This window comes from Trichoderma reesei, assembly GCF_000167675.1.
Source record: "Trichoderma reesei QM6a unplaced genomic scaffold TRIREscaffold_14, whole genome shotgun sequence".
In the NCBI taxonomy this organism is placed as follows: domain Eukaryota; kingdom Fungi; phylum Ascomycota; class Sordariomycetes; order Hypocreales; family Hypocreaceae; genus Trichoderma; species Trichoderma reesei.
The window spans coordinates 577,985-598,846 of record NW_006711161.1 but is presented as its reverse complement, the minus strand read 5'-3'; the positions used below and the strand labels follow the sequence as shown (position 1 = coordinate 598,846).

Genomic DNA, 20,862 nt, shown 5'->3' with positions numbered 1-20,862 from the left:
ACTTGCTAGGAAGGGACAATGCGGAGAGAACCTGACGAGGACGGGGACTTTCCGGGAGCAGGCAAGGCAGGTTATTGATTCCCAGGGTCTGAGGAGAATCTAGATCTTGGTTTGGGACCTCAACTCCACAGCGCATGATGACGGCATACCAGTGTCAAGGAACGGCCTTTGTTTGCTTGGACCTGTGATCAGCTGACGGCAACAGAGTGGTCAATAGAGGAGTCTGAAGCGAGCAGACAATGCTGCAATTTCAGAATGCACCAGGTGAGACATTCCAAGTGTTGATAGCTCTTCCATACGCCTCGTGGACGCTCTCACACAGATGCCATCCAACAAGGCCGTTCTCATCTAGCCAAAGCCGGAGCCTCGGCGCTTTACCAGATGCACTACATTAGGGAGACGCAACGTGCTGGTATATACGTCGGAATACACGGCGAATAATATTCACAAGAGCAGTGTTAAAGAAGCAAGCAGTGCCACCATATGAGCCGATTTGGGAACTTCTGTGCACTTGGTGTAACGGTGCCCTGAATATCCCTCGAGGCCACGACGCCACGTACATCACGCATGTCGAGTTCTTGGCCTACCCGACCTTGCCGACTCCTTTGAGTCACGAGGCCGGATAGTGTTGAACCTCTACGACACGAAGCTTGTCGTGGAACCTTGTTTGCCTCGACTCGGAGCTGCGGCAGTCCATAATAACAGGAACAACACACGGCGTTGGCCGCCATCAACGTTTCAGGCACAAATGCCAGGAACCGGGCTACCATGGTCGGTACAGTTGAATACTACCGTATCAACCGAGGTAATCAACGTTTCCTTTCAGCCACCTTTGTTCTCAGCCGTCTTCACCAGTTCATTGAATCATGCCATTACTAAGGCCAACATTCGTCTGTTCTTGTGAGCATGGCATGAAAAGGATACCTCGTTTGGTCTGACGATCGGGTTTCCCTCTCCGGTACTTGTAATGCAATACATAGTCTCAGTAGTGCCAGTTTGATGATTGCAAATAGCAGGCATCTCTGGATGAAAGATTATTCAGCGTAGTCCGTAACTGTGTGTGTTTTTGCCCGATTCACCACCACCGTTTGGCACGGCTTTACTCAAGAGAACGGGTATTTCACGCCGAAAATCCGCATTGGCCACATGCATCCAAACATCGCTATTGCCTGGCCATAAAGGTACATGGAAACCCTTAGCCAAACACGTTCTACCTATTCATGTTGGGATTTCCTAGGTTTCTGGCGTTCATATTGAAGCTGCAGGGTAGGAGACACTTGTGATGAAGATGCTCACCCAACATTCACGTGACTGCGAATGCACTCCCCGCCCTTCTAACGCAGGAGATCCGCTAGCCTCATGAGCCAGCGCCAGCTGAGCTGCCGATTTGCAAGTCCACCTCCTGAGAGCAAGTTCCGAGGGTCGTCTTGGAGCTTCAATAACGGCAGCGGAGCCGATCCCTTCTCATTGATACATCTCCTACTACGGCCGAACCGACGTCCGGACGCAATGGATCTCGCTTACGACCATATCCAAGAGGAGACCATCAAGAATGCTGGCGAGGGAGGAGAGGGCGCGAAGCAGGAGAACACTCTGAACAGCGACATCCAGGAAGCCTACAAGGCGTTCTCAGCCAGTCCATGGGGCGCCAAGATTGGAGGTTTCTTTGGTAATGTGATCAAACAGGTATGACAGCCACCATCCCGGCGCATATTACCAACACCTGTAACCGAGGCTCATGGCTCTATTGTAGGGCGAATCGGTCTACACCCAAGCTTCCAAGGAGATTGCAGAGGTCGGCGAAGATGCGCAGAAGGGCCTTTCCAGCCTTCGGGAAACCATCGCAAACAGAACGCGCTCGCTTTCTCTCACAACCATCATCCCCGATCTGTCCACCACCGACGCCGACGATAGCCAGAGGACCCCGACCAATGCGACAACTCCGGCAGCGGGCGAAGCCTCCTCTACACAAGAGTCTGAAACAGTGCTGTCACGCTTAAGATCCGAGGCCGCGAAGCGCTTGAAGGACCTTCAAAAGGCCGAGGACGCCGCAGACGAAGCGCTGCTCAAATTTGGAACCAACATTCGAGATTTTTTACGAGACGCCATTAGCGTCGCGCCTCCTGATGAATCCAACCAAGGCAGCCAGGTCATGTTCGAGAGCAAGGACGCCCAGGGAAAGCGGGTGATTCATACTTCGCGGTTCGAGGCACAGCTGCATGTCATCCACACATCGCCGGAGAGCTTCACCAAGGACCCATCTGCCACAGAATACGAACAATGGACCAAGGGCTTTGATCTCGACAAACAGACGGATGAGATTAGCAGCGACTTGGCGAAGTACCCCGAACTGCGCTCGACCATGGAGAAGCTTGTGCCAGACCAGATTCCCTACGCCGACTTCTGGAAGAGGTACTACTTTTTGCGTCACGGCATTGAGACGGCTGAATCACGACGACGGGACCTTCTTAAAGGTAAATGATTGCCCATTAGATGCGTTTCGTGGCCTCGTTAAATTCTCCATCTATATACCGTTTCTTGCTGACGTTTATATTAGCTGCGTCTACGGAGGACGAGGTTGGCTGGGATGACGACTCGGAGGAAGAGGAGGACGAAGACTCTGAGGAAGAAGAGTCCGAAGACGATAACGACAAGCCCGCGAAGCCCGCCTCTACCGCTGCCGACGCCAAGGGCAAGAAACCCGAATCCGTTGCTTCCTCCACCACAATCCAGGGAGCTGCTGGCGCCAAAGAGTCGAAGCCTGACGAGGCGAGGAAATCCCATGATGAAAAGTCCGAGGCAGAAACCGACGCCAGCTATGATGTTGTGGGAGCGGCTTCGGGAAAGACGAGCCAGCTGCCTAGCCGGACACCCAATAGCCCCAAAGAAGCCAAGAAAAAGGGGGATGACGACAGTGACGATGACAGCGATGAGGACTGGGAGTAGGTTCTGCGCCGCGTCCCATTCTGTGCGTGTGCGTGTGCGAGTATGCTTTGTTTCCTAGAGCTTGGGCGGGTTGGGCGTTTAGGATTTCCATCGCCTTTTGACAGGTTTGAGCCGTCGCGGGCGCTGTATCGCTCTGTTTTGGATCATGCTGAGTGGGAGAGTTCCTCCGGCAGCGATAGCTTGCCCTCCCCTGATTCTCTTCCCGATGATCTACCTCTTCTTCCTGGTGACCTTGGTGAAACCGTCATCGTCGACCTCTGGAGCGGGCTTTTCCTTGGGGACAGATACCAGAGGCGGGGCTTCATCCATGTCGACGTCGCCTCCGTTACCCTCGTCGTCGTCGTCGTCCTCACCACTGTCTCCTGACTCCCAGTCGGTATCCTGGTCCTGGTCCTCGGCCTTCTTGAACATCTGGTCCACCTTGGTGCCCTTCCGGTTTGCGAAGCGCTCGCGCAGCTTCTTGACCTCTTCGTTGAACTCGCCAATGGCGCATTCGGATCTCGCCTTGACGATGGACCTCGCGACCTCCAGGGCAGAGTCGTCGTCGATGTTGACCTCGAACTCGTCGACCATGACCTGCAGCAGCACCGTCTCGACATCTTCCATATCCGGCTCCTCGGCGGTGGTCTTTGCCGCCTCTCCGGGCTGGGCGTCGGTGAACTCAGGAAAAAGATCGACAACGGCACCGGCGAACCAGTCTCGCTTGTCAGCAGAGTCGGGCCCTCCCCAGCCGTTCTGAACGGCCAGAGTCAGGGCCGGCCAGAGGTGCAGGGCACATGCGACTGCTTGTTCGAAGTTGGACTGGCGGGTAGCTGTATCACACAAAGCCCACGAATTAGTATTCTATAGCATGATTATTATGAAAGCATTTTCTTCCACTTACCAGCCGGCGGCAGCTGCGCGGCCTCTGTAGACGCCATTGTGCTAATCTGATGCTGATGTTGAAGCTGGAATTATAGCGGGGATATGGAGGGGCTCGAGATTTCGAGATGCCTGTAAACTCTGCACAAAATTTTTGGTGTTTTTTTTCTCCCACGATTTCTGTGCCAGATTGGCTCCGCACGGACCACTGCCGTGAACGCTGCACGGGCATCTGGGGCTAGTACTAAAGCGGTAATATCTTGGAACCTCGTCGACCTAACCGACATTCGAAGGATTGGGAGCCAAGATGATCCCCCTGCCGGAGAGAGAGCATGACATCATGAAACCCCTGATGCCAATACCAGATGCCTCGACCTCGCTGCCGCTTCCACGACGGGGTGCCGGTGTCTTGCAGTGCTCCGTATCTTTAATTAATGTTGCCTCTTTGCAACGAGATCCCCTATAAACGAGCGATCCGCACATGCCTTTGTCGACGTCGATGGGGCCCGGAGAGCAAACGAAATCGCCATGAATAGGCTCAACACGACATCGGTGTCGCTGGCCGTCACGCCAACGGTGGTTTCCACCTTGTTTTCACACGTATGTCGAGACCCATGGGAGGACAGACTGAAAAGGCACGATGTCTTTCGTTTACAGAGTAGTCGTGGTGTTTTGGTCGACTTGCATCCCAAGCCGTACGGTTTGCTGACGGGAGACGTGAATCTTGTAGTACCTCAACAAGAAGAACTTGAAAGAGCACCCGACTACTCATTTGTCGTACGACGAAGGACTGCACCTGATCCGATCGTTCCTCGAGTATGCCTCGCACCACACCGTCGAAGAGATCCAGGCATTCACAGCACAATGGGTTCCGCACCCGCAGTGGGTGAAGCTGGAAAGCGTCACCATCCCGGACGAGCACCTCGGTCGAGCCGCGGAGTTGATCGAAGGCGAGCTGGGGCCCGACGGCATCCGACAGATTGGCGGCAGGAAATGGTGGCACTGGCGAGGGCCAAAGGGGCCCATGGAGGCCGAATGGATCGAGATGCGGGCGGACGCCCACGAGCGCAAGAAGAACAACGAGCCGCTGCGCCGCGTGATGCTGTACGTCCACGGCGGCGCGTACTACTTTGGGAGCGTGGACGAGCACCGGTATCAGATGCAGCGCCATGCGAGGAAGCTCAAAGCTAGGGTCTTTGCTCCTCGGTATCGCCTGGCGCCGCAGTTTCCGTTTCCGTGCGGTCTGCAGGATTGTTTGGCGGCGTATCTGTATCTGCTCACTATTCAGGACCCGAGCACGATTGTGTTTGCTGGCGATTCGGCGGGCGGCGGCATGGTTACGGCGATGCTTTGCCTTCTTCGAGACCAAGGCATTCCACTGCCGGCTGGTGGTATTCTCATCAGCCCGTGGTGTGACTTGACGCATTCGTTTCCGAGTCTTGCTGGGGATGCCCCGTTGGACTACATACCGACGTCGGGATTCCATCATAAGCCTTCGAGGGCGTGGCCGCCACCGAACGAAGATGACTTGAAGATGCTCGAGGAAGAGGTGGAGAAGCGCAGGAAGGGAATCAAGAAACCGGCTCCCCCGCCGACGTCTGAGCTGGAGGAGAAGCAGCAGAAGCCTGTGGTTCCGATGAGTGATGCCGACGCTGGGGTCCATGTTGATAGTACTGGACTTCACACCGAGACGGAAAAGTTCTTGACTGTCACCATTGATGGAGAGCTGATCACCATGAAGGACCAGATTCAGGTGAGTCTATGACAGCTCGACCGAGAGAGGATGAACTTGGTTAGGGCTAACCTTTGCTCTAGATGTACACCACGAACGCTCTTCTATCGCATCCGCTGGTGAGCCCTGTCAAGCAGCCGACGCTCGGCGGACTGCCACCTCTTCTGATTACCGTGGGAGGCGGCGAACTCTTGCGCGACGAACAGATTTACTTGGCTCACAAGTGCGCCAACCCAACGAAATACGCACCGCCGGACGCAGACCTGACGGAGCGCGGAAGGGAATTGCTTGCCAAGTACAAGCCTACCTATGTGCAGCTTCAGGTCTGGGATGATTTGTGCCACGTCGCCCCGACGCTCAGCTTCACCAGCCCTGCAAAGTACATGTACAGATCGATAGCCCAGTTTGGTGCCTGGGCTTTGGCGCGTGCACAGAACAGGGACATTGAGATCATGGACGACGATGCGATTTCGGTCATAACGAGCTCTGGTTCTGACACAGAAGCTGGGGGACAGGAAGAGCAGGGACAGAACAAGGACAAAGAGCCAGCAGAGGAACCGACCTTTACGGAAGTTGGAAGAGCAGGAGACCCGCTACCAAAGTTTAGAAACTACATGATCCGGCAGCGAATAAGCAGGAACGGCCTCATTTTCCCTCTCGCGCCAGAAGAAGAGCTCCCCGGGTGCATCATGAAGCCCGAGGAGATTGGCGTTATCAAACAGGGTCCCGTGAAGAAATGGTTGAATACGAAGCACACATGGGACACTAAATACGCCAGCGCAAAGGCCAAAGTACACAAAAAGATTGTCAAAGAGATGCTTGCTGGGTACCAAGACTTTGGCGAAGGTGAGCATCCACCGCCAACAGCATTGGCCGGGCGGATCCCCGTGGGCAAAGAGTTGCAGCCAAGAAAGAGGAGGAAGAGTTTCGGCCTGGCCATATGGTCTCTCTGGGGCTCCAAGCATGACGAGATGACGGTCGAGAGGGAGCAGAAGGCCAATTACGAGCCCGAGATGCAAGCCGTCACCCCTGAACTGCACAATGGAGAATCTTCGAATACCGAAGGCGAGAGACTGGGGCACAACCGCAGACCCTCACACCAGCGGGTCGTGCGGGATGAGCACCAGACGAGCAGCGAAGAGGTGAACGAGGATACGCCCGTGGCGCAGCTGCTTGCGATGCGGCGGGAGCAGGAGGCTGCGCACGACGGACACTCGCCTGAGACGGGGGTTGCTGGGAAGAGGCCTTTCCTGGACGGCATCGCGCTGCCGTTTACCATTAAGAACGATGCGGAGACTGCGAGCATGATTACGCTGAATTCGACGATGACGCCGGGGTCGAGGCCGATGAGCTCAGGGGCTGGGACGGGGCTGGGTGGGACGGAGTTGAAAGCTGGTGCGGGTGATGTTGAGAAGACGGAGGCATAGCGAACATGGCGGAGTCAGGATGATCTCGGGCGACAAGAATATTCAAGGTTGGGGTTTTACAAGAGATGGAAAGCAAGGGACAAGAAGGCAGACGTTGAATACAGGGAATGACAGCAAGGCAAGCAAGCGAGCAGCATATACCAGACAGCGATATCCCCTCCACCTGTATGGTGGTTTCTTGTTTGTTGAGTTTGAATTTTGGCATTTTTTCCCTACTTTGCCCTGTGTATAGTGTGTTTGGATACCATGGCCAAAAATCACATTGTTGTGATATGTACTCTTGTCCTCCATTCGCCATTCCAGCTTTTTTTCATACATGATGATGGTACAATGTTCGTCGGGTGCATATGTACAAGGCCAGCAGAATACCCTTGACTTCTGCTGGATCTATGTTCTGAGACTTCCAACATCATTTCGAATGCGCATCGTCAACATCTGCTCTATGATCCTCGGTTCCTCGTCTCGATCGGAGTGAAAGTGTTAGTTTGATCCATAGGAAGCGTTTAATCGACGCCGTTGTATCGCTTCCACTGCTCGACGTAAAAGTAAGGATCCTGGGGACCCTTGTTCAAGCCCTTGTAGTCACCAGGCTCTTCGCGAACCTCTCTGCTCACAAAGGGAGTGAGCTGCATTGCAGCACAAAAAGCCCCATTGTCAGCTCTTCTTTTCATATTTCTTTTCAATGCCCCCTCGCCAAGTTGTTGCGGCATCATTGCCCGTCGGCGCCGCTCTGCGAGGGCGAGGGGGATGGATAGCAGAAAGGAACGTACCTTGGACTCTGCGAGGTTTTGAGGCACGACGTATGTGCGTACTTTGTTCCACTCAATCAGGTAGCCTCCGTACTTTGTGTGTCGACCCATGGATCCCGTTCGGTTGCCCTTGTAGAAGCCGCGGCCGACGTCCTTTGTTGTGAGCTTGAGGTGGCGGTATTTGCCCACGCCGAGGATCTGCGTAGGTCTCATGGTTGCTGCTGTGATCGATCGAGAATGAGTGAGATGGTAGGGACTGTAGGTAGAAAGGCGAATTGCACCGCTGAGCGGCTCGTTGCGGATTGGCGATTTTCTTGTTGCTGGTGGTTTTGGTTTGCTGTGGTGGGTTTGATGACATTGAATTGGCTAGAGATAATTTTTGGGGGGGTTGCGACTGGTTTGGCTTCCGGCGTTCTTCCGGTGCGGGCCTTGTGAGCGAGCTCTCTGGTGGTTGCCGCTGTAAGTACTTACGTGCTAGGTACCTAGCTGGTGAGCGTCACACTCCAGAGCTCCTCGGGCTTACTACTGGATACATATTGTGTGGTTGTTTCATCTCGTTGAGCGTCAAGTCGAGATGCGTTGTTGATTGATTCCCAAGTCACCGCTTGAGTACTTGATTCCCGGCTCTCACAACTTCTACACCAGCGTGACAGCCTTCGCAAGTTCCGTCCTCTGAGCGCTGCAGGTGGGCTGCTTTGCGCAAACGAGGGGCAGCTTTCGCTCCGATATCGATTGACTGACTGACTGACTGGCTGATTGATTGATTGACCGATCTCTACAGCAACCAGAGACTCCGTCGCGCTCGCAGTCTGCATGCACAGCTCGAGCGCCCCGACCAGACGCCTGGCACATGTCTTCTCGGCGCCCAACTAATCACCATGGATGGCTACCCTTTGGGAAGCCTCGATCATAACGTGCCGCTGCTCGTCGTGTCGGGCTTGAGCTCCAGCCACGACCAGCCTGAGCCGCCGCCCAAGGCCAAGGGCAAGGCCAATGGCGAGGGGGTGCTGCTTCGATCCGATCTGCCGCCCCTCGAGGGGAAGGAGGCGAGCTTCTTGGAGTCGTTCTTTGAGAGGGTCAACGAGCGCGGCAAATCATGGACTGTGATGACGAGGGAAGAGCCCTACCGCGTTCGTGTCAAGACCGTCGGCAGGGTAAGGCGATTCTGCAGGCTCGAGGGCCACCATTTTTTCAAATGCGCAGCATGTGCTGATTGTGAACTCATAGACCTTTACGCTTCCACCTCGACGAGCGACGCTGCCGGAGACAATCGAACCGCTGACGACGGCCCCCGTTCTGCACTCGCCCTTCTCGCCGCTCAGTCCGTCGTCTGCCCTGTACCCTGATGGGTTGATGAATGCGGAGTGGATCAGGAAGCATCAGGAAGAGGTCCCGAGCGTCTTTATATGCTTTCATACTCTGACGAGCGACCCCAAGACAGCGACGCTGCAGGACAATCGACTCAAGGCTGACCTTAATGGTATAAGAGCAACCCTGTTGGAGTCGGGATACAAGACGCGCCTCGTTGTCATCATTCTCGGCGATCAAGAAGCAAGGGCTACCTTGACTGCTGAAGTCATTCAAGACCGACTGGAGTACATCCGAAGGGGGACGGGGCTGGATCCTAAATCGATCTTCTACATCCCGTCGCAGGACACGCAGGTCGAACTCAAGAGGGTAATGGACAGCATCCTCACTCTGCTGTACAACACGGCCATTGAGTATTATCGTGATCTCGGGAGGCATGCGAGAAAAAAGCGATCCCGGGGAGTTGTGCCCCAGCCAACGTTGCCGCCGACGTCTGGAACGTCGCAGACATTGTCGCTGCCCGACTGGAACTTCCGCTACGATTTCAAGTCTGCCATCTTTGCCGAGTTTCGCCAGGAGATTGATGCCGCAGTTCGCTCCTTTGAGCAGGCGTATGAGATCCTGCTGGGACAAGATGTGCTCGACATCATTCCCAGCTGGAGCCCTCGCTGGAACGAGGCGCGGCTTTTGGCAGACATCATCTCCATACGCTGTTTGCGGCTGCATCTCTGGATGGGCCAGACCAGTTTGGCAGTGAGGAGATGGCAAGCTCATCGCGACCGCATCGGCGACTTTGTCGACAGACGAGGACGAGGCACCAACAACTATGGCTGGCAGGCCTGGGAATCCCGATGGGCAACGGTCATGGCCAACTTGATCGAGCTGGTACAGGTTCCCGGCTTGGGACCTATGACGATGACTATCTACCTTCCGCCGGAGAAGGCTCTTTTCGGCGAGCGCCTACAGCCGTGGGAGCTGCTGCACCATACTGGTTACTGGTATCGAATAGCTGCGCGCCATCTCGGAGCGCGGAGAGCATTGGCCCATAGGATACCCGACGATGACAGGGGAGCGCCGGACGCTTCGCCCGCGTCGAGGGTGGCGAGCAAGGCCATTCGATACGATACCTACATGTGCCCCCCGCCTCACGAGGAATATCCACTGGACGGGACGGGAGTCAACCATGCGCAGCTCATTATTGACTGCCTCCTCAACGCGAGGTCGCAGTTCCAAGCTCGGAAGCAGCACCGGATTGCCGCGGAGATATCGCTGGAGTGTGCGAGAGAAATGGCGACAATGAAGTCCTGGAACGAGGTGCTCGCGATGCTCAGGCCGCTGTGGGAAGACAAGTCGTTTCGCTCAGAGTGGTGGTTGGATATCTCTGAAGATATCCTCTGGGTGATGAGACGAGCGGCAGCCGAAACTGGACGGGCGGATATCGTAGTCGCCATTGACTGGGAGCTCATGGATAAAAGTAGGTCCCGTCTATATGCGCGCTTGGGCTCCAGCTAAAACATGACTTGTAGGATATACTCGAAAGCAAAACTGGCACTACGACCTCGGCAAGTCTTTAGATGGGGTGTCTTCAACAGTGAAGCCGTTTATCACAATCTCGGATGACCTGGCCTCATCCTTCGTTGCGGCATCCTTTGCTTTCCGCTCAAAGGAGGGTCGAGCTGGTGAAACTTGCCTAGCCCAGCTGTCACTCAAGTCCGACGCGCATCAAGTGGCTACTCCGGTCACCTTGGCCTCAATCCGGATCGAGTTTGAGGGCCACCTCAAGCCCATCACAATCGTTCACGACTCCTCTGCGCCATCGACGAATTCATCGGGGGAATCTCCCTCTGTGAGCGCCGTGTCTTTAACTGAGCGGCTTCCTGAAAGTGTCAAGGAGGGCGATGAGAAGGAAGATGAAGATGAGGACAAGGACGAAGTTGAAGTGAAAGACGGGCCTCAAAACCAAGGCAACGAGAAAGACGCCTACTTGACTGGCACATGCGACCTGACGCTCAAGCCCGGCCACAGACGGGTATTGGAGATGGACATTCCCTTGCGGGAGCCAGGCCAGGTGTCCGCATCCCGGGTGATTCTGACTTACAAGGCTGATGCCTTTGAGCTGGATTACACGCTGTCCCTGTCAGAGCTGGGTAAAGTTGGAGCGTGGTACGTCCATGGCTTGGCGAAACCGCGATTATCGAGGCCCGACGGCCATATTCTACAGATACAGCCACGACCTCCTAAGATGAAGCTGGCACTGGTAGAGCCGATGGACCAGTACTATGCGAATGAGCCGATTCCCCTGCGAATCAGCTTGCTCAATGAAGAGCATGATGCGGCCAATGTGAAGCTGGACGTTCGCATCGTCGGAAAGACCATTCCTCGGTTCCGAGTGGAGGCCGGTGAACACAAACGAGAAGTGGACGCTGCGGAAGAAGAGTCGCAAGTGACGGGGCTGACGCTCGGTCGCGTAGCCAGCTCGTCGTCGATGGAAGTGTCAATCCACCTCGACCCTGCACCAGCACCTACGGTGTACGACATAGAGGTCCAAGCGGACTATCACTTGGAATCAGACGCGGCAACACCAATTTTCCAAGTGCTGCCCGTTCATCTGAACGTGGTGAATGCGTTCGAAGCAAACTACGATTTGATGCCGCGACTGCATCCTGATGCCTGGCCAAGCCTGTTTGACTACGAGGATGTGCAAGACCTGACTGAAGGCGAAGTGATCCCGGCCAAGGGCCTTGCGCAACAATGGTGTCTGGTCTGTCACTATGCATCATTTGCTACAGAAGAGCTGGACGTGGTAGGGTTGGATCTGCTGGTTACCGGCGTAACGCCTGGCGGACGATGTCAAGTTGTGAACCAGCCCGAGTTCTCAGCAGACGGCATGCCTGTCGCCCCACAGAAGATGTACGAAGCTCGATTCGATCTCGTGGCGCAAAAGGCCACGCTGGACGATAGACATCCAGTCGCCATAGATCTGGCGTTTGCAGTCCGCTGGAGGCGACGACAACGACAACGACAACAACAGCCGACAGGCGGAGAGAGCGGCACGGTCAATGTCACGACGATGACGGTTGGGCAGTACATGGTGCTGGGGACGGAGCCCAGGGTCCTGGCATCGGTGCTTCACAGCTCGCCGGAGCAGGCTGGGCTGGTGCGACTGGACATTACGATTGAGAATCCGTCGAGCCATTTCCTGACGTTTGGGCTGGCGATGGAGCCCAGCGACGCGTTTGCCTTTTCCGGGCCGAAGCAGACGACGATGCATCTGCTCCCCATGTCGAGGCGGACCAAGACGTACCGGCTGCTGCCGCTGGTCCGGGGCGTCTTCATCCGGCCGGGCCTGGTGGTGAGGGACAAGTACTTCCAGAAGGTGCTGCGGGTGATTCCGACCGAGGGGATGAAGATTGACAAGGACGGGCTGCTGGTATGGGTTCCTTTGGCGCCGGAGGGATGAAAAGGCGAGGCCGTATGACTCTCTATTCTAGACTACTAGTAGATGGAAGAAGGAATAGTAATGACATTATTGACGTCTTATTCTCTCTGTCTTGTCTTTCGATTGTTTATTGCCCCATTTTCCTAAACCCCCCTTGCGTGAGAAGTATAGTAGTATGTATGTATTGGTTTGTAAGTGAGGAGCTGAGCGAAGGGTAAGGGTATTATTAGGTCATGACGTGGTTGATGTTGGTGGCTGCAATAGATTGATGCAAGGCATGGCGGCTCGGTAGTATCAGAATTTGCTCATGCTTTGTTTGTATCCCAGAAAAGAAAAAGGGGGGGTTTGCTCTTCGGACATAGGGCGCTGGTTTCCCGATCTCAAGCCTCGACTGCGGTGCCTGCGAATCGGGGTTCGCAGTGGAGCCAGGCCGAAGATGTGCGGTGCGGCTTTTTGATGAGATTGGGGGATGATATGGAAGGGAAGGGAGGGCTAGAAGAAGGCTGGGTTGTTGATGATGAGGTTGAGAGCGTCTGTGGGGATGATGTGTGATGTGATATGATGGGGATATACGGGTATACGAAGCGTGGTACGCGTATGGATGGATGAATGGACGTTGTTTTTGCAGGTGAATCCCATGTAAGCACGGCTACTACAGTATGTACAGTAGAGGATCGTCGCGGTTTGTCTCCAGTTTATTGTGTGTGTGTGCTGTTGAAACCCAATTCCAACTACATGTATATACTGTACCTTGTGACGGATGATAGGTATCACTTTGAACAGTGCACCTTGGGGAGTCGTCGTCGTCATGCTGAAACATTTTCCGCAATGCAAAGCAAGTAAGTAAATCAATTACAGCTGAAAAAAAAAATGATAATAATAACATACCTCAGCCGCCCAACGCTTCTATTCACGCCCCCTCGGACATCGGTCAACCTCCAAGTCCGCGTCTGACACCCAATGGGAACATGGCAGACTAACTACTAAATCTCTGTACCTTTTGAACATGGGGAGCTTCAATGTTCGGTCTTTTCTAATTCCAGCGACTAAACCTCTTTCTTCCATTGTAAGAACAAAGAAGAGGAAAAAAAAAAAAAAAAAAGAAAAAAAAATCTGAGTCATGGGTGGGTCCGTGAAGGATCTGGCCGGGAGAAGCCTATATTAGTGCTTGTTTTTGCTTGTTTGCTTGGCGATACTACTAGTATCACTCTAGTACTATACCGACCTGAAGCGCTGTGATGCCTTGTGAAGGTTGTTGTTGCGGAGTTAAGACTATATCCCTAATGTACAGTCAACAGGGGGAGAAGGATTTTGCGGAGTTGCGATAGTAGCAGTTCTTGGTGCCTGATAGATAGTATGTAGGACTCTTGTGGTGCAGGACAGCCTTGGGCAATCTCCGTGCAATGTCGTGAAGGATCGCATCAAGTGGACTCTCTTAGGCCGAGATTCGTCGTTTCTTTGGGGGGTGTTAGCTTGGGACGAGAAAGAGACAAGTCCGAGAGTTGTTTGCCACGCCTGCTTGTCTTTTCCTCCCCTTTTCCCTTTCCACCCCAGGCGGAAAGCCGTTTGCCGTTGGAACAATAAAAGCTATTCGCTGATACCTAGGTACTGCTCCTGCTCTTGCATGTACTCTGGAGAATTTCACGGCACATGGCTTCCACTAGTCCTTGGCACAAACGTGGAATCGAATCAATCCGATGGCCGAGAGATTCTAATCCAGGCGGTCTGATACGATCAAGGTCCTGACAGGGGGGGTGTGTGAATGCGTGTGCGTGTGTGTGTGGTAGTACTAGTAGGTATGTCTCTTCGAGGAGCACTCCCCTGTATAATAAGGCTGAAAAGGTGTACGGACTCGCGCCATCCTGCCTGTCATGAGTGTATCAATTGGCTTTCTCTTCTACTTTCCGCGCATTTGTAATAACTTCCTTACCTAGTCTCGAATCCCCTGCATCTTGCATTGCCCACGGGCAGGGAAGCAAAAGAGCAGCAGCAAACAGAAAAACCGAATACAAAAGGCGAACACGCAGTCAGCGAAAACGGTTCTGTTGTGCAGCACTAGAGTATTTTTCTCGCCGTTCACGTTTTCAGCCTAGAGCCCTCAGCTGCTGGGCCTCTGGCCGATCCGATTCGTTCAAAAGGACTATTGTTATAGTCGCGCCCTTTGGATGGGAGGAAAACTGCCGACCTGGTAAAAGAGAAGAACATCAACTTCTTCCTCCTCTTTTTTCCCCTTTCTCTTCTTTCCAACTGTCTGTCTGTCTGTCTGTCTCTCCAGCCCTCCCTTCATCCCATACCCAGGGACGGAACAATGTCTTCGACATCGCCAACGCCGCGCCTCTCGTCGGACAAGACAGAGCGCGGCTCAATCCCCCTGACCCGCGACGATGACGCCGAAAAGGAAATCGCCGTAGCGGGAGGCGAAAAAGAGCCGACGGCGACGAACAACGCAGATGCCAACAACAAGGACGGCGCCGTCATGGAAGAGGTCGCAAAGACGGCGACGGCAGCCACCGATGCCACCGTCAACTATCCAAAGGGCATCAAGCTCGTGTCCATCATCTTTGCGCTGTGCATGGCCATCTTCCTCGTGGCGCTGGACCAGACAATCATTGCGCCTGCGCTGGGCACCATCACGGCGAGGTTTCAGAGTGTCAAGGACATTGTGAGTGCCGACTCTTGATTTCGAAATGCATCTGATCTTGTCCTTTCATGATCCGCTGCGTCTCTCCTCCCGTCCATATGCAGTCCAGGCACCATGCTAACTCGTCCACAAAGGGCTGGTATGGCTCAGCCTACCTCCTTACCACCACGGCACTCCAGCCAATGTACGGAGCCATATACAAATTCTTCAACGTCAAGTGGACGTATCTCGCCGCCATCTTCATCTTCGAAATCGGCAGTCTGCTCTCGGCCGTGGCACCGTCGTCCAAGGCGCTCATTGTTGGGCGAGCCATTGCAGGAGTAAGCACCATTATCATCGGCAACGCCTTGGTATCAAGGAACCCGATGCTGACTGAGGGCTAGATTGGAACGGCAGGCCTCTTCTCCGGCTCCATTGTCATCATCTCGCTGTCCAGTATGTCCATTGTACCTCTTTGTATCGATGCATCTTCCCGTTGGCTAACAGTGTCTGAAGTGCCTCTTGAAAAGCGCCCCCTTGCCTTTGGTCTCATCGGCGGCATGTGGGGGATTGCCTCCGTCGCCGGCCCTCTCCTTGGCGGTGCCTTCACCGAAAACGTCTCCTGGAGGTGGTGCTTCTACATCAACCTCCCCATCGGCGGCCTCGCCATGCTCATCGTCGTCCTCATCCTGCACGTCAACCGCAACTCGGACGCCACGCTCAACATGTCCATCCTGTCCCGCATCCTCGAGATTGACATCCTGGGCACCGCCATCTTCATCCCCGCCATCGTGTGCCTGCTGTTGGCCCTGCAGTGGGGTGGTGCCGAGTACGCTTGGAGCAATTCCAGGATCATCGGCCTGTTTGTTGGATTCGGGCTCATGATTGGCATCTTCATCGGCATCCAGCTGTGGAAGGGCGACAAGGGCACGCTTCCGCCGCGCATGTTCAAGGACCGCAATGTGCTCTGTGCCATGCTCTTTAGTCTCTTCTTCGGCGCCGGATTCTTCCCTCTCATCTACTATCTCTGTAAGCTCCCTCTTCAACTGCGTCCCCAGCGTCCCGAGTGGACATGGTATCATTGTCAATCTTGAACACGTGCTAATTCACTGCCCAACAGCCCTCTACTTCCAGGCTATTCAAGGCGTCAGCGCCGTCACGGCCGGTATCAAGATCTTGCCGCTGCTCCTTTCGAGTGTCTTCACCTCGATCCTCACGGGTGGCCTCATCTCCGCCATCGGTTATTACAACTTCATCGTCTGGCCATGCATGATTCTGTACACTGTCGGAACTGGCATGATCACGACCTTTGCCGTCCACACTCCGCTCAAGGAATGGTTCGGATACCAGGTCCTCGCCGGCTTGGGTATCGGAGCTGGCTTCCAAGCCAGTGTTCTGGTGGTTCAGACGGTGCTTTCTCAGGAATGGGTTCCCATCGGCACTGCTTGCGTCCAGTTCTTCCAGGTCCTGGGAGGTGCAGTCTTCGTTGCTGTTGCTCAGACCCTCTTCCAGAACGGCCTCATCGACCAGCTTGAGAAGGACAACCTCGGTATCAACCCCCAACTCTTCATCAACAGCGGCGCTTCCGAGATCAAGTCTGTGCTTGCAGGCATCGACCGGCTGGATGCCTTGGACGCCGTCCTTGAGGCGTACATGCTCGGCCTGCGTCACACGTATTACATTTCCGTCGCATGTGCAGGCTGCGCATTCTTGTGCTGTCTGGGCTTTGAATGGAGGTCGGTCAAGAAGGGGCCGGATGGTAAGAAGCGCGAAATAGCGCCGGCCATGGTGTAATATGTGTGCGCGTCGAATTACATCTCCCCTCTTCTGCCGTCTTAATTCGAGCCTTTTGTATTGTTTATACCCACAGGAAACTGAACATATGTGTATAGCCCTGCTTGCTTCCCCAAGCTGCATAGTTTTAATGAATGAGCAATGAGCAATAGAATCCTGAGCGACATGTAATAGAAACATATGTACTCACATTACTGTGTATCATCGGGAGGCTGATCCCACGATTTGCGACTGGCGCGCTTCCGGGTGACTGCTCCCACATCTCTGCCGACAAAGTGAAGAACCCACTCTTTGACGAGCCTCGCCTTCTCTCGCTGGGGATGTTTCGCGGCGGCCCGTCTGGCGAGGTCTCTTGTGTGATAGTAACCGCCGCCTTCGCTCCGCCACAAGAGGCTCACCCGCGTCAGGTTCTTGCGCAGGCTCTGGCCGTAGACCTTGCCGCGAAAGACGTGAAGTGCCACGTTTTCCATCAAAACAACGTCTTGCCGGCGTAGTTTGCTCACTTGGCTGGTTGTGGCTTGGTCACTGGTAAGCCAGAAGGTGACGGCGAACCCCGATCTCGTCTCATCGCCCACGAGCACCTCCACCAAGGAGAGCGTTGTGCCCCAGCGGGTCGTGACAGTTCGGGGCTGGGCGATGGAAATGACGGCAACAATCAAGTTGAGCGTCACTGTCTGGGGGGCCAGAGCGAGGATGCGCTTGGCTGATGGGACGTCTTCCAGGTCTGAAAGATGCGATGGCACAGGAGTCGGTAACGGCCGGGTGACACCTTGTTCTTGCAGGGAGACGTCGTTGGAAGAGTCAGTCAAGAAGGATGTTGTAGTGGTAGTCCCTTCAGTCGTGTCCATGCTGAAGTTACCTGCCTGTAGCTGGCTGGACGGAATCAGTTCATGAGCCGCGAGAGACTCCTCGCAGAACTGCGTTAGAAGTGCCCCCCCATCGTCACCGCCGCCAATAGGCCGGGTCTCATCAATGGATTGGGCATCTGCGGTGGTGAAAAAGTCACGATGAGCTTGAAAAGAGGTGTCGAACAGGATGCTGTGGTTTTGGCTCAGGCCAGTGTGAAGAGGGCGGCGGTTGAGTGGCACAGAGCGCCATACGGCGTGTGTCTGTTGCGATGCAAGTTCCACGTCTGAAGCTGGATCTGTGTCCCGTTTCTGTAGCTGATGGTTGTTGTCGAGATCAAGATGGCCAAAAAAGCTGCGGAAAGGCTCCTCGAAGCAGCTGAGAGTGCAGGATTGAGGGTTGAAAGAGGTCGGCGAGGGAGCCCCAGCAAACAGGATGATGCTCGGTGCCGGTGTTGGCGCAGGCATGTCTACCGTTTGACGACGATGATATCACAACCGATGTTGCATTGTCCTTCCACCCCAGATTTGAGACCAGTGTCACCCCAGGATGAGATGCGCTCCCTCGTGATGATCAAGTTGTTGATATGGTGGAACAGAGGCGTCTGAACTCCATCCCCATCACCCCCAAAGAACTCCTGCCATGCCCGAGTTTCAGTATGCAATCATGCGGCAAATGGAAAGATGAAGCCTGGTCCCTTGTCCAGATGGTGTAGAGGACTGCAAACGAATATGGGCCACAAATCTCTGCTGGCTATCCAAAAAAAATTTATCTGTGAGATACTCGAGCTTTTGCTTTATGGGAGAAGGGAAACAGAACCTTAGCTTCCATTGTCAAGATGCGTGACACTGGCGTCAAAGCTCACCTTCCCCGGTTCTGAGACAGCATCTCACGTGTCACCCGGGCACCATTACTAACCTCCATGGAACCCACATCCATGGATCAATGGATGGCATACAGGCACCGTCAGCACCTAAACAGGGAGCCATCCGCCACTAAATCCAGGTCCGAGCCGCCATCCTTCAGCGCTCGAACCGATTCCGAACATTAGGTGAGCCTACCTAGCCTCTTGAGCCGAGGCTCAAACTCCACTCTCGACTCCAGGAGGGCAAAGAGACCGCCGCCGTGATGCCGCGTAGAAGACAGACATTGCACATGCCGCGAAGCAGATTGATGCTCTCAGTACTGCCCTATCTTGGAAGGCCAAAGCCAGCCTGTTGAGAGCCGACACGGGTCTTTCATCTTGACTGCTCAGCATCGTATGCGCGAGCCTTGGAAATAGGATCGATATAGAGATATATCTGGACGACATCACAATGGCCTCCTCACCCTCATCCTCATCCACCGTGTTCGACATCCGCGAACACACCTACCAAGCCTCGCACATACGCGAATATCCTCGCGCAACAGCCGTCTCCCAAGACGAACCTCTCCTCCTTCACGTCAAGCAATACACGCCCAAGCACGGCGGCCCTCCCCGCAAAGGCGACATCACCATCATTGGCGCTCACGCAAATGGCTTCCCAAAGGTACCTATGTATACCATCCGTCTCACTACCTTACCCATCAAGACGATAAGATACAAACACAAAAGTCGGGATACAAAGCAGCGAATGCTAATCGGAGAAATAGGAGCTATACGAGCCTCTCTACGAAGAGCTCCTACAACAACTCCAAAAGCAAGGCCTCCGTCTCCGCAGCATCATCATCGCCGACGCCGCCCACCAAGGCCAAAGCGGCATCCTCAACGAAGCCAACCTAGGCAATGACCGTACGTTCTTTCCCAAATCCCATAATCCCTTCTCTTTTCACTCCAATTCACCATTCCATCTCCACATCAAACCTCTCATTGACATTCGATGCTCTTCAAACAAAAAAGCGAGCTGGCTCGACTACGCCCGCGACATCCTCCACCTCATCAACACCCTCCGCCCTCCCCGCCCCCTCATCGCAATGGGCCACTCCTTCGGCGCAAACGCCCTCGCAAACGTCGCCCTCACCCACCCGCGCCTCTTCGCCGGCATGGTCTTGCTCGACCCCGTCATCGCCCGCTTCGCCTCCGTCAAGGACCACCTCCCCAGCTCCCCCGAGACCTACGCCTCGCCCGCCTCCCTCAGCGCCATCCGCCGCGACACATGGCCCTCGCGCGAGGCCGCCGCCGCCGCGTTTCGCTCAAAGCCCTTTTACCAGTCATGGGACCCTCGCGTCCTCGACCTCTTTATCCGCTACGGCCTCCGTGACGTCCCTTCTTCCTCATCACCCTCATCATCCTCATCCGCATCATCATCATCATCGCCATCCTCGTCATCATCAACCCCCGTCCGCCTCACAACAACAAAGCACCAAGAAGTATTCACCTTCGTCCGCCCCCTCTGGCCCGCCCTCGACCCCTCCACCAACCTCCTCACCAACCCTTCCCTCGCCCCCGACGCCGACATCGACCCAAACATCCCCTTCGCCCTCCCCTTCTACCGCCCCGAAGGCAACAACACCGCCGCCCGCCTCCCCCACCTCAGGCCTCCTGTACTCTACGTCTTCGGCGCCAAGTCGGACGTCTCCCTGCCGCACCTCATCCGCGAAAAGCTCGAGACGACCGGCGTCGGCGTCGGCGGCAGCGGCGGCGCAAAGGCCGGCCGCGTCAAGCACGTCACCCACCAGCAGGCCGGTCACCTCGTGCCCCTGGAGGAGCCGCTCTTTTGCGCGACGGCGGCCGCCGGCTGGATCAGGGCCGAGATGGACAATTGGTGGGACGAGGAGAAGGAGTACGAGCAGTGGACGAGGAAGCCCCTCAAGGACAAGTCGACCATTGACGACGAATTCCAAAAGCGCCTTGCACTGCCCAATCGAAAGAGCGACAAAACCAAAGCGAACCTGTAGGAGTTACATGGATGCCTTTACTCACTGCCCATCCATCCTTTCGGCCTGTTGTATTCCTATCCACTCCATGGGGATTCTTCTTCACCCTTTACCTCTAGGTAGCTTGCGATTGCATACATTTGACACCCACTTATTGCTCCAGATTAGACAGACGACGGCGCGAGATGGCAGCTTTCAGTTTGCTCTTGATTGTATCACGTCTTCAGCTTTGCAGGTCCGTTAGAATGTCAAACTTTTACGCCCGATAATCGAGAGCCGTCAAG

General features: G+C 54.9%; 8 protein-coding genes across 8 annotated transcripts; 5 read left to right on the top strand and 3 right to left on the bottom strand.

Moving 5' to 3' along the window:
• The first annotated feature begins 1,410 nt into the window (after positions 1-1,410).
• On the top strand, positions 1,411-3,085 carry TRIREDRAFT_79627 (uncharacterized protein). Its single transcript, XM_006966835.1, has 3 exons — positions 1,411-1,686; positions 1,754-2,474; positions 2,558-3,085. Exons 1-3 carry the CDS (start codon positions 1,510-1,512, stop codon positions 2,944-2,946), a joined length of 1,287 nt encoding a protein of 428 aa, XP_006966897.1. The 5' UTR covers positions 1,411-1,509; the 3' UTR covers positions 2,947-3,085.
• Positions 3,086-3,156: 71 nt separating this feature from the next.
• TRIREDRAFT_79623 (uncharacterized protein) lies at positions 3,157-3,866 on the bottom strand (the record flags this gene model as incomplete). The annotated part of the gene is made up of 2 exons (XM_006966740.1): positions 3,157-3,758; positions 3,830-3,866. The coding sequence occupies 2 exons, from the start codon at positions 3,864-3,866 to the stop codon at positions 3,157-3,159; spliced, it is 639 nt and encodes a 212-aa protein (XP_006966802.1).
• Positions 3,867-4,208: 342 nt separating this feature from the next.
• Positions 4,209-7,154, top strand: TRIREDRAFT_122730 (uncharacterized protein). The gene is made up of 3 exons (XM_006966834.1): positions 4,209-4,407; positions 4,538-5,560; positions 5,623-7,154. The coding sequence occupies exons 1-3, from the start codon at positions 4,336-4,338 to the stop codon at positions 6,964-6,966; spliced, it is 2,439 nt and encodes an 812-aa protein (XP_006966896.1). The 5' UTR covers positions 4,209-4,335; the 3' UTR covers positions 6,967-7,154.
• Positions 7,155-7,469: 315 nt separating this feature from the next.
• TRIREDRAFT_79619 (uncharacterized protein) lies at positions 7,470-8,051 on the bottom strand (the record flags this gene model as incomplete). Its single annotated transcript, XM_006966739.1, has 2 exons — positions 7,737-8,051; positions 7,470-7,592 (listed from the first exon to the last, which is right to left on the bottom strand). The coding sequence occupies exons 1-2, from the start codon at positions 7,926-7,928 to the stop codon at positions 7,470-7,472; spliced, it is 315 nt and encodes a 104-aa protein (XP_006966801.1). The 5' UTR covers positions 7,929-8,051.
• A 542-nt stretch (positions 8,052-8,593) lies between these two features.
• Positions 8,594-12,562, top strand: TRIREDRAFT_49838 (uncharacterized protein; the record flags this gene model as incomplete). The annotated part of the gene is made up of 4 exons (XM_006966833.1): positions 8,594-8,869; positions 8,943-10,497; positions 10,550-10,906; positions 10,988-12,562. The coding sequence occupies 4 exons, from the start codon at positions 8,594-8,596 to the stop codon at positions 12,481-12,483; spliced, it is 3,684 nt and encodes a 1,227-aa protein (XP_006966895.1). The 3' UTR covers positions 12,484-12,562.
• Positions 12,563-14,938: 2,376 nt separating this feature from the next.
• Positions 14,939-16,876, top strand: TRIREDRAFT_64874 (uncharacterized protein; the record flags this gene model as incomplete). Its single annotated transcript, XM_006966832.1, has 5 exons — positions 14,939-15,124; positions 15,238-15,423; positions 15,487-15,538; positions 15,599-16,111; positions 16,203-16,876. The coding sequence occupies 5 exons, from the start codon at positions 14,939-14,941 to the stop codon at positions 16,874-16,876; spliced, it is 1,611 nt and encodes a 536-aa protein (XP_006966894.1).
• Positions 16,877-17,067: 191 nt separating this feature from the next.
• On the bottom strand, positions 17,068-18,189 carry TRIREDRAFT_4677 (uncharacterized protein; the record flags this gene model as incomplete). Its single annotated transcript, XM_006966638.1, has 1 exon — positions 17,068-18,189. One exon carries the CDS (start codon positions 18,187-18,189, stop codon positions 17,068-17,070), a length of 1,122 nt encoding a protein of 373 aa, XP_006966700.1.
• An 849-nt stretch (positions 18,190-19,038) lies between these two features.
• On the top strand, positions 19,039-20,599 carry TRIREDRAFT_64834 (uncharacterized protein; the record flags this gene model as incomplete). The annotated part of the gene is made up of 2 exons (XM_006966831.1): positions 19,039-19,315; positions 19,602-20,599. The coding sequence occupies 2 exons, from the start codon at positions 19,039-19,041 to the stop codon at positions 20,597-20,599; spliced, it is 1,275 nt and encodes a 424-aa protein (XP_006966893.1).
• Positions 20,600-20,862: the final 263 nt, after the last annotated feature.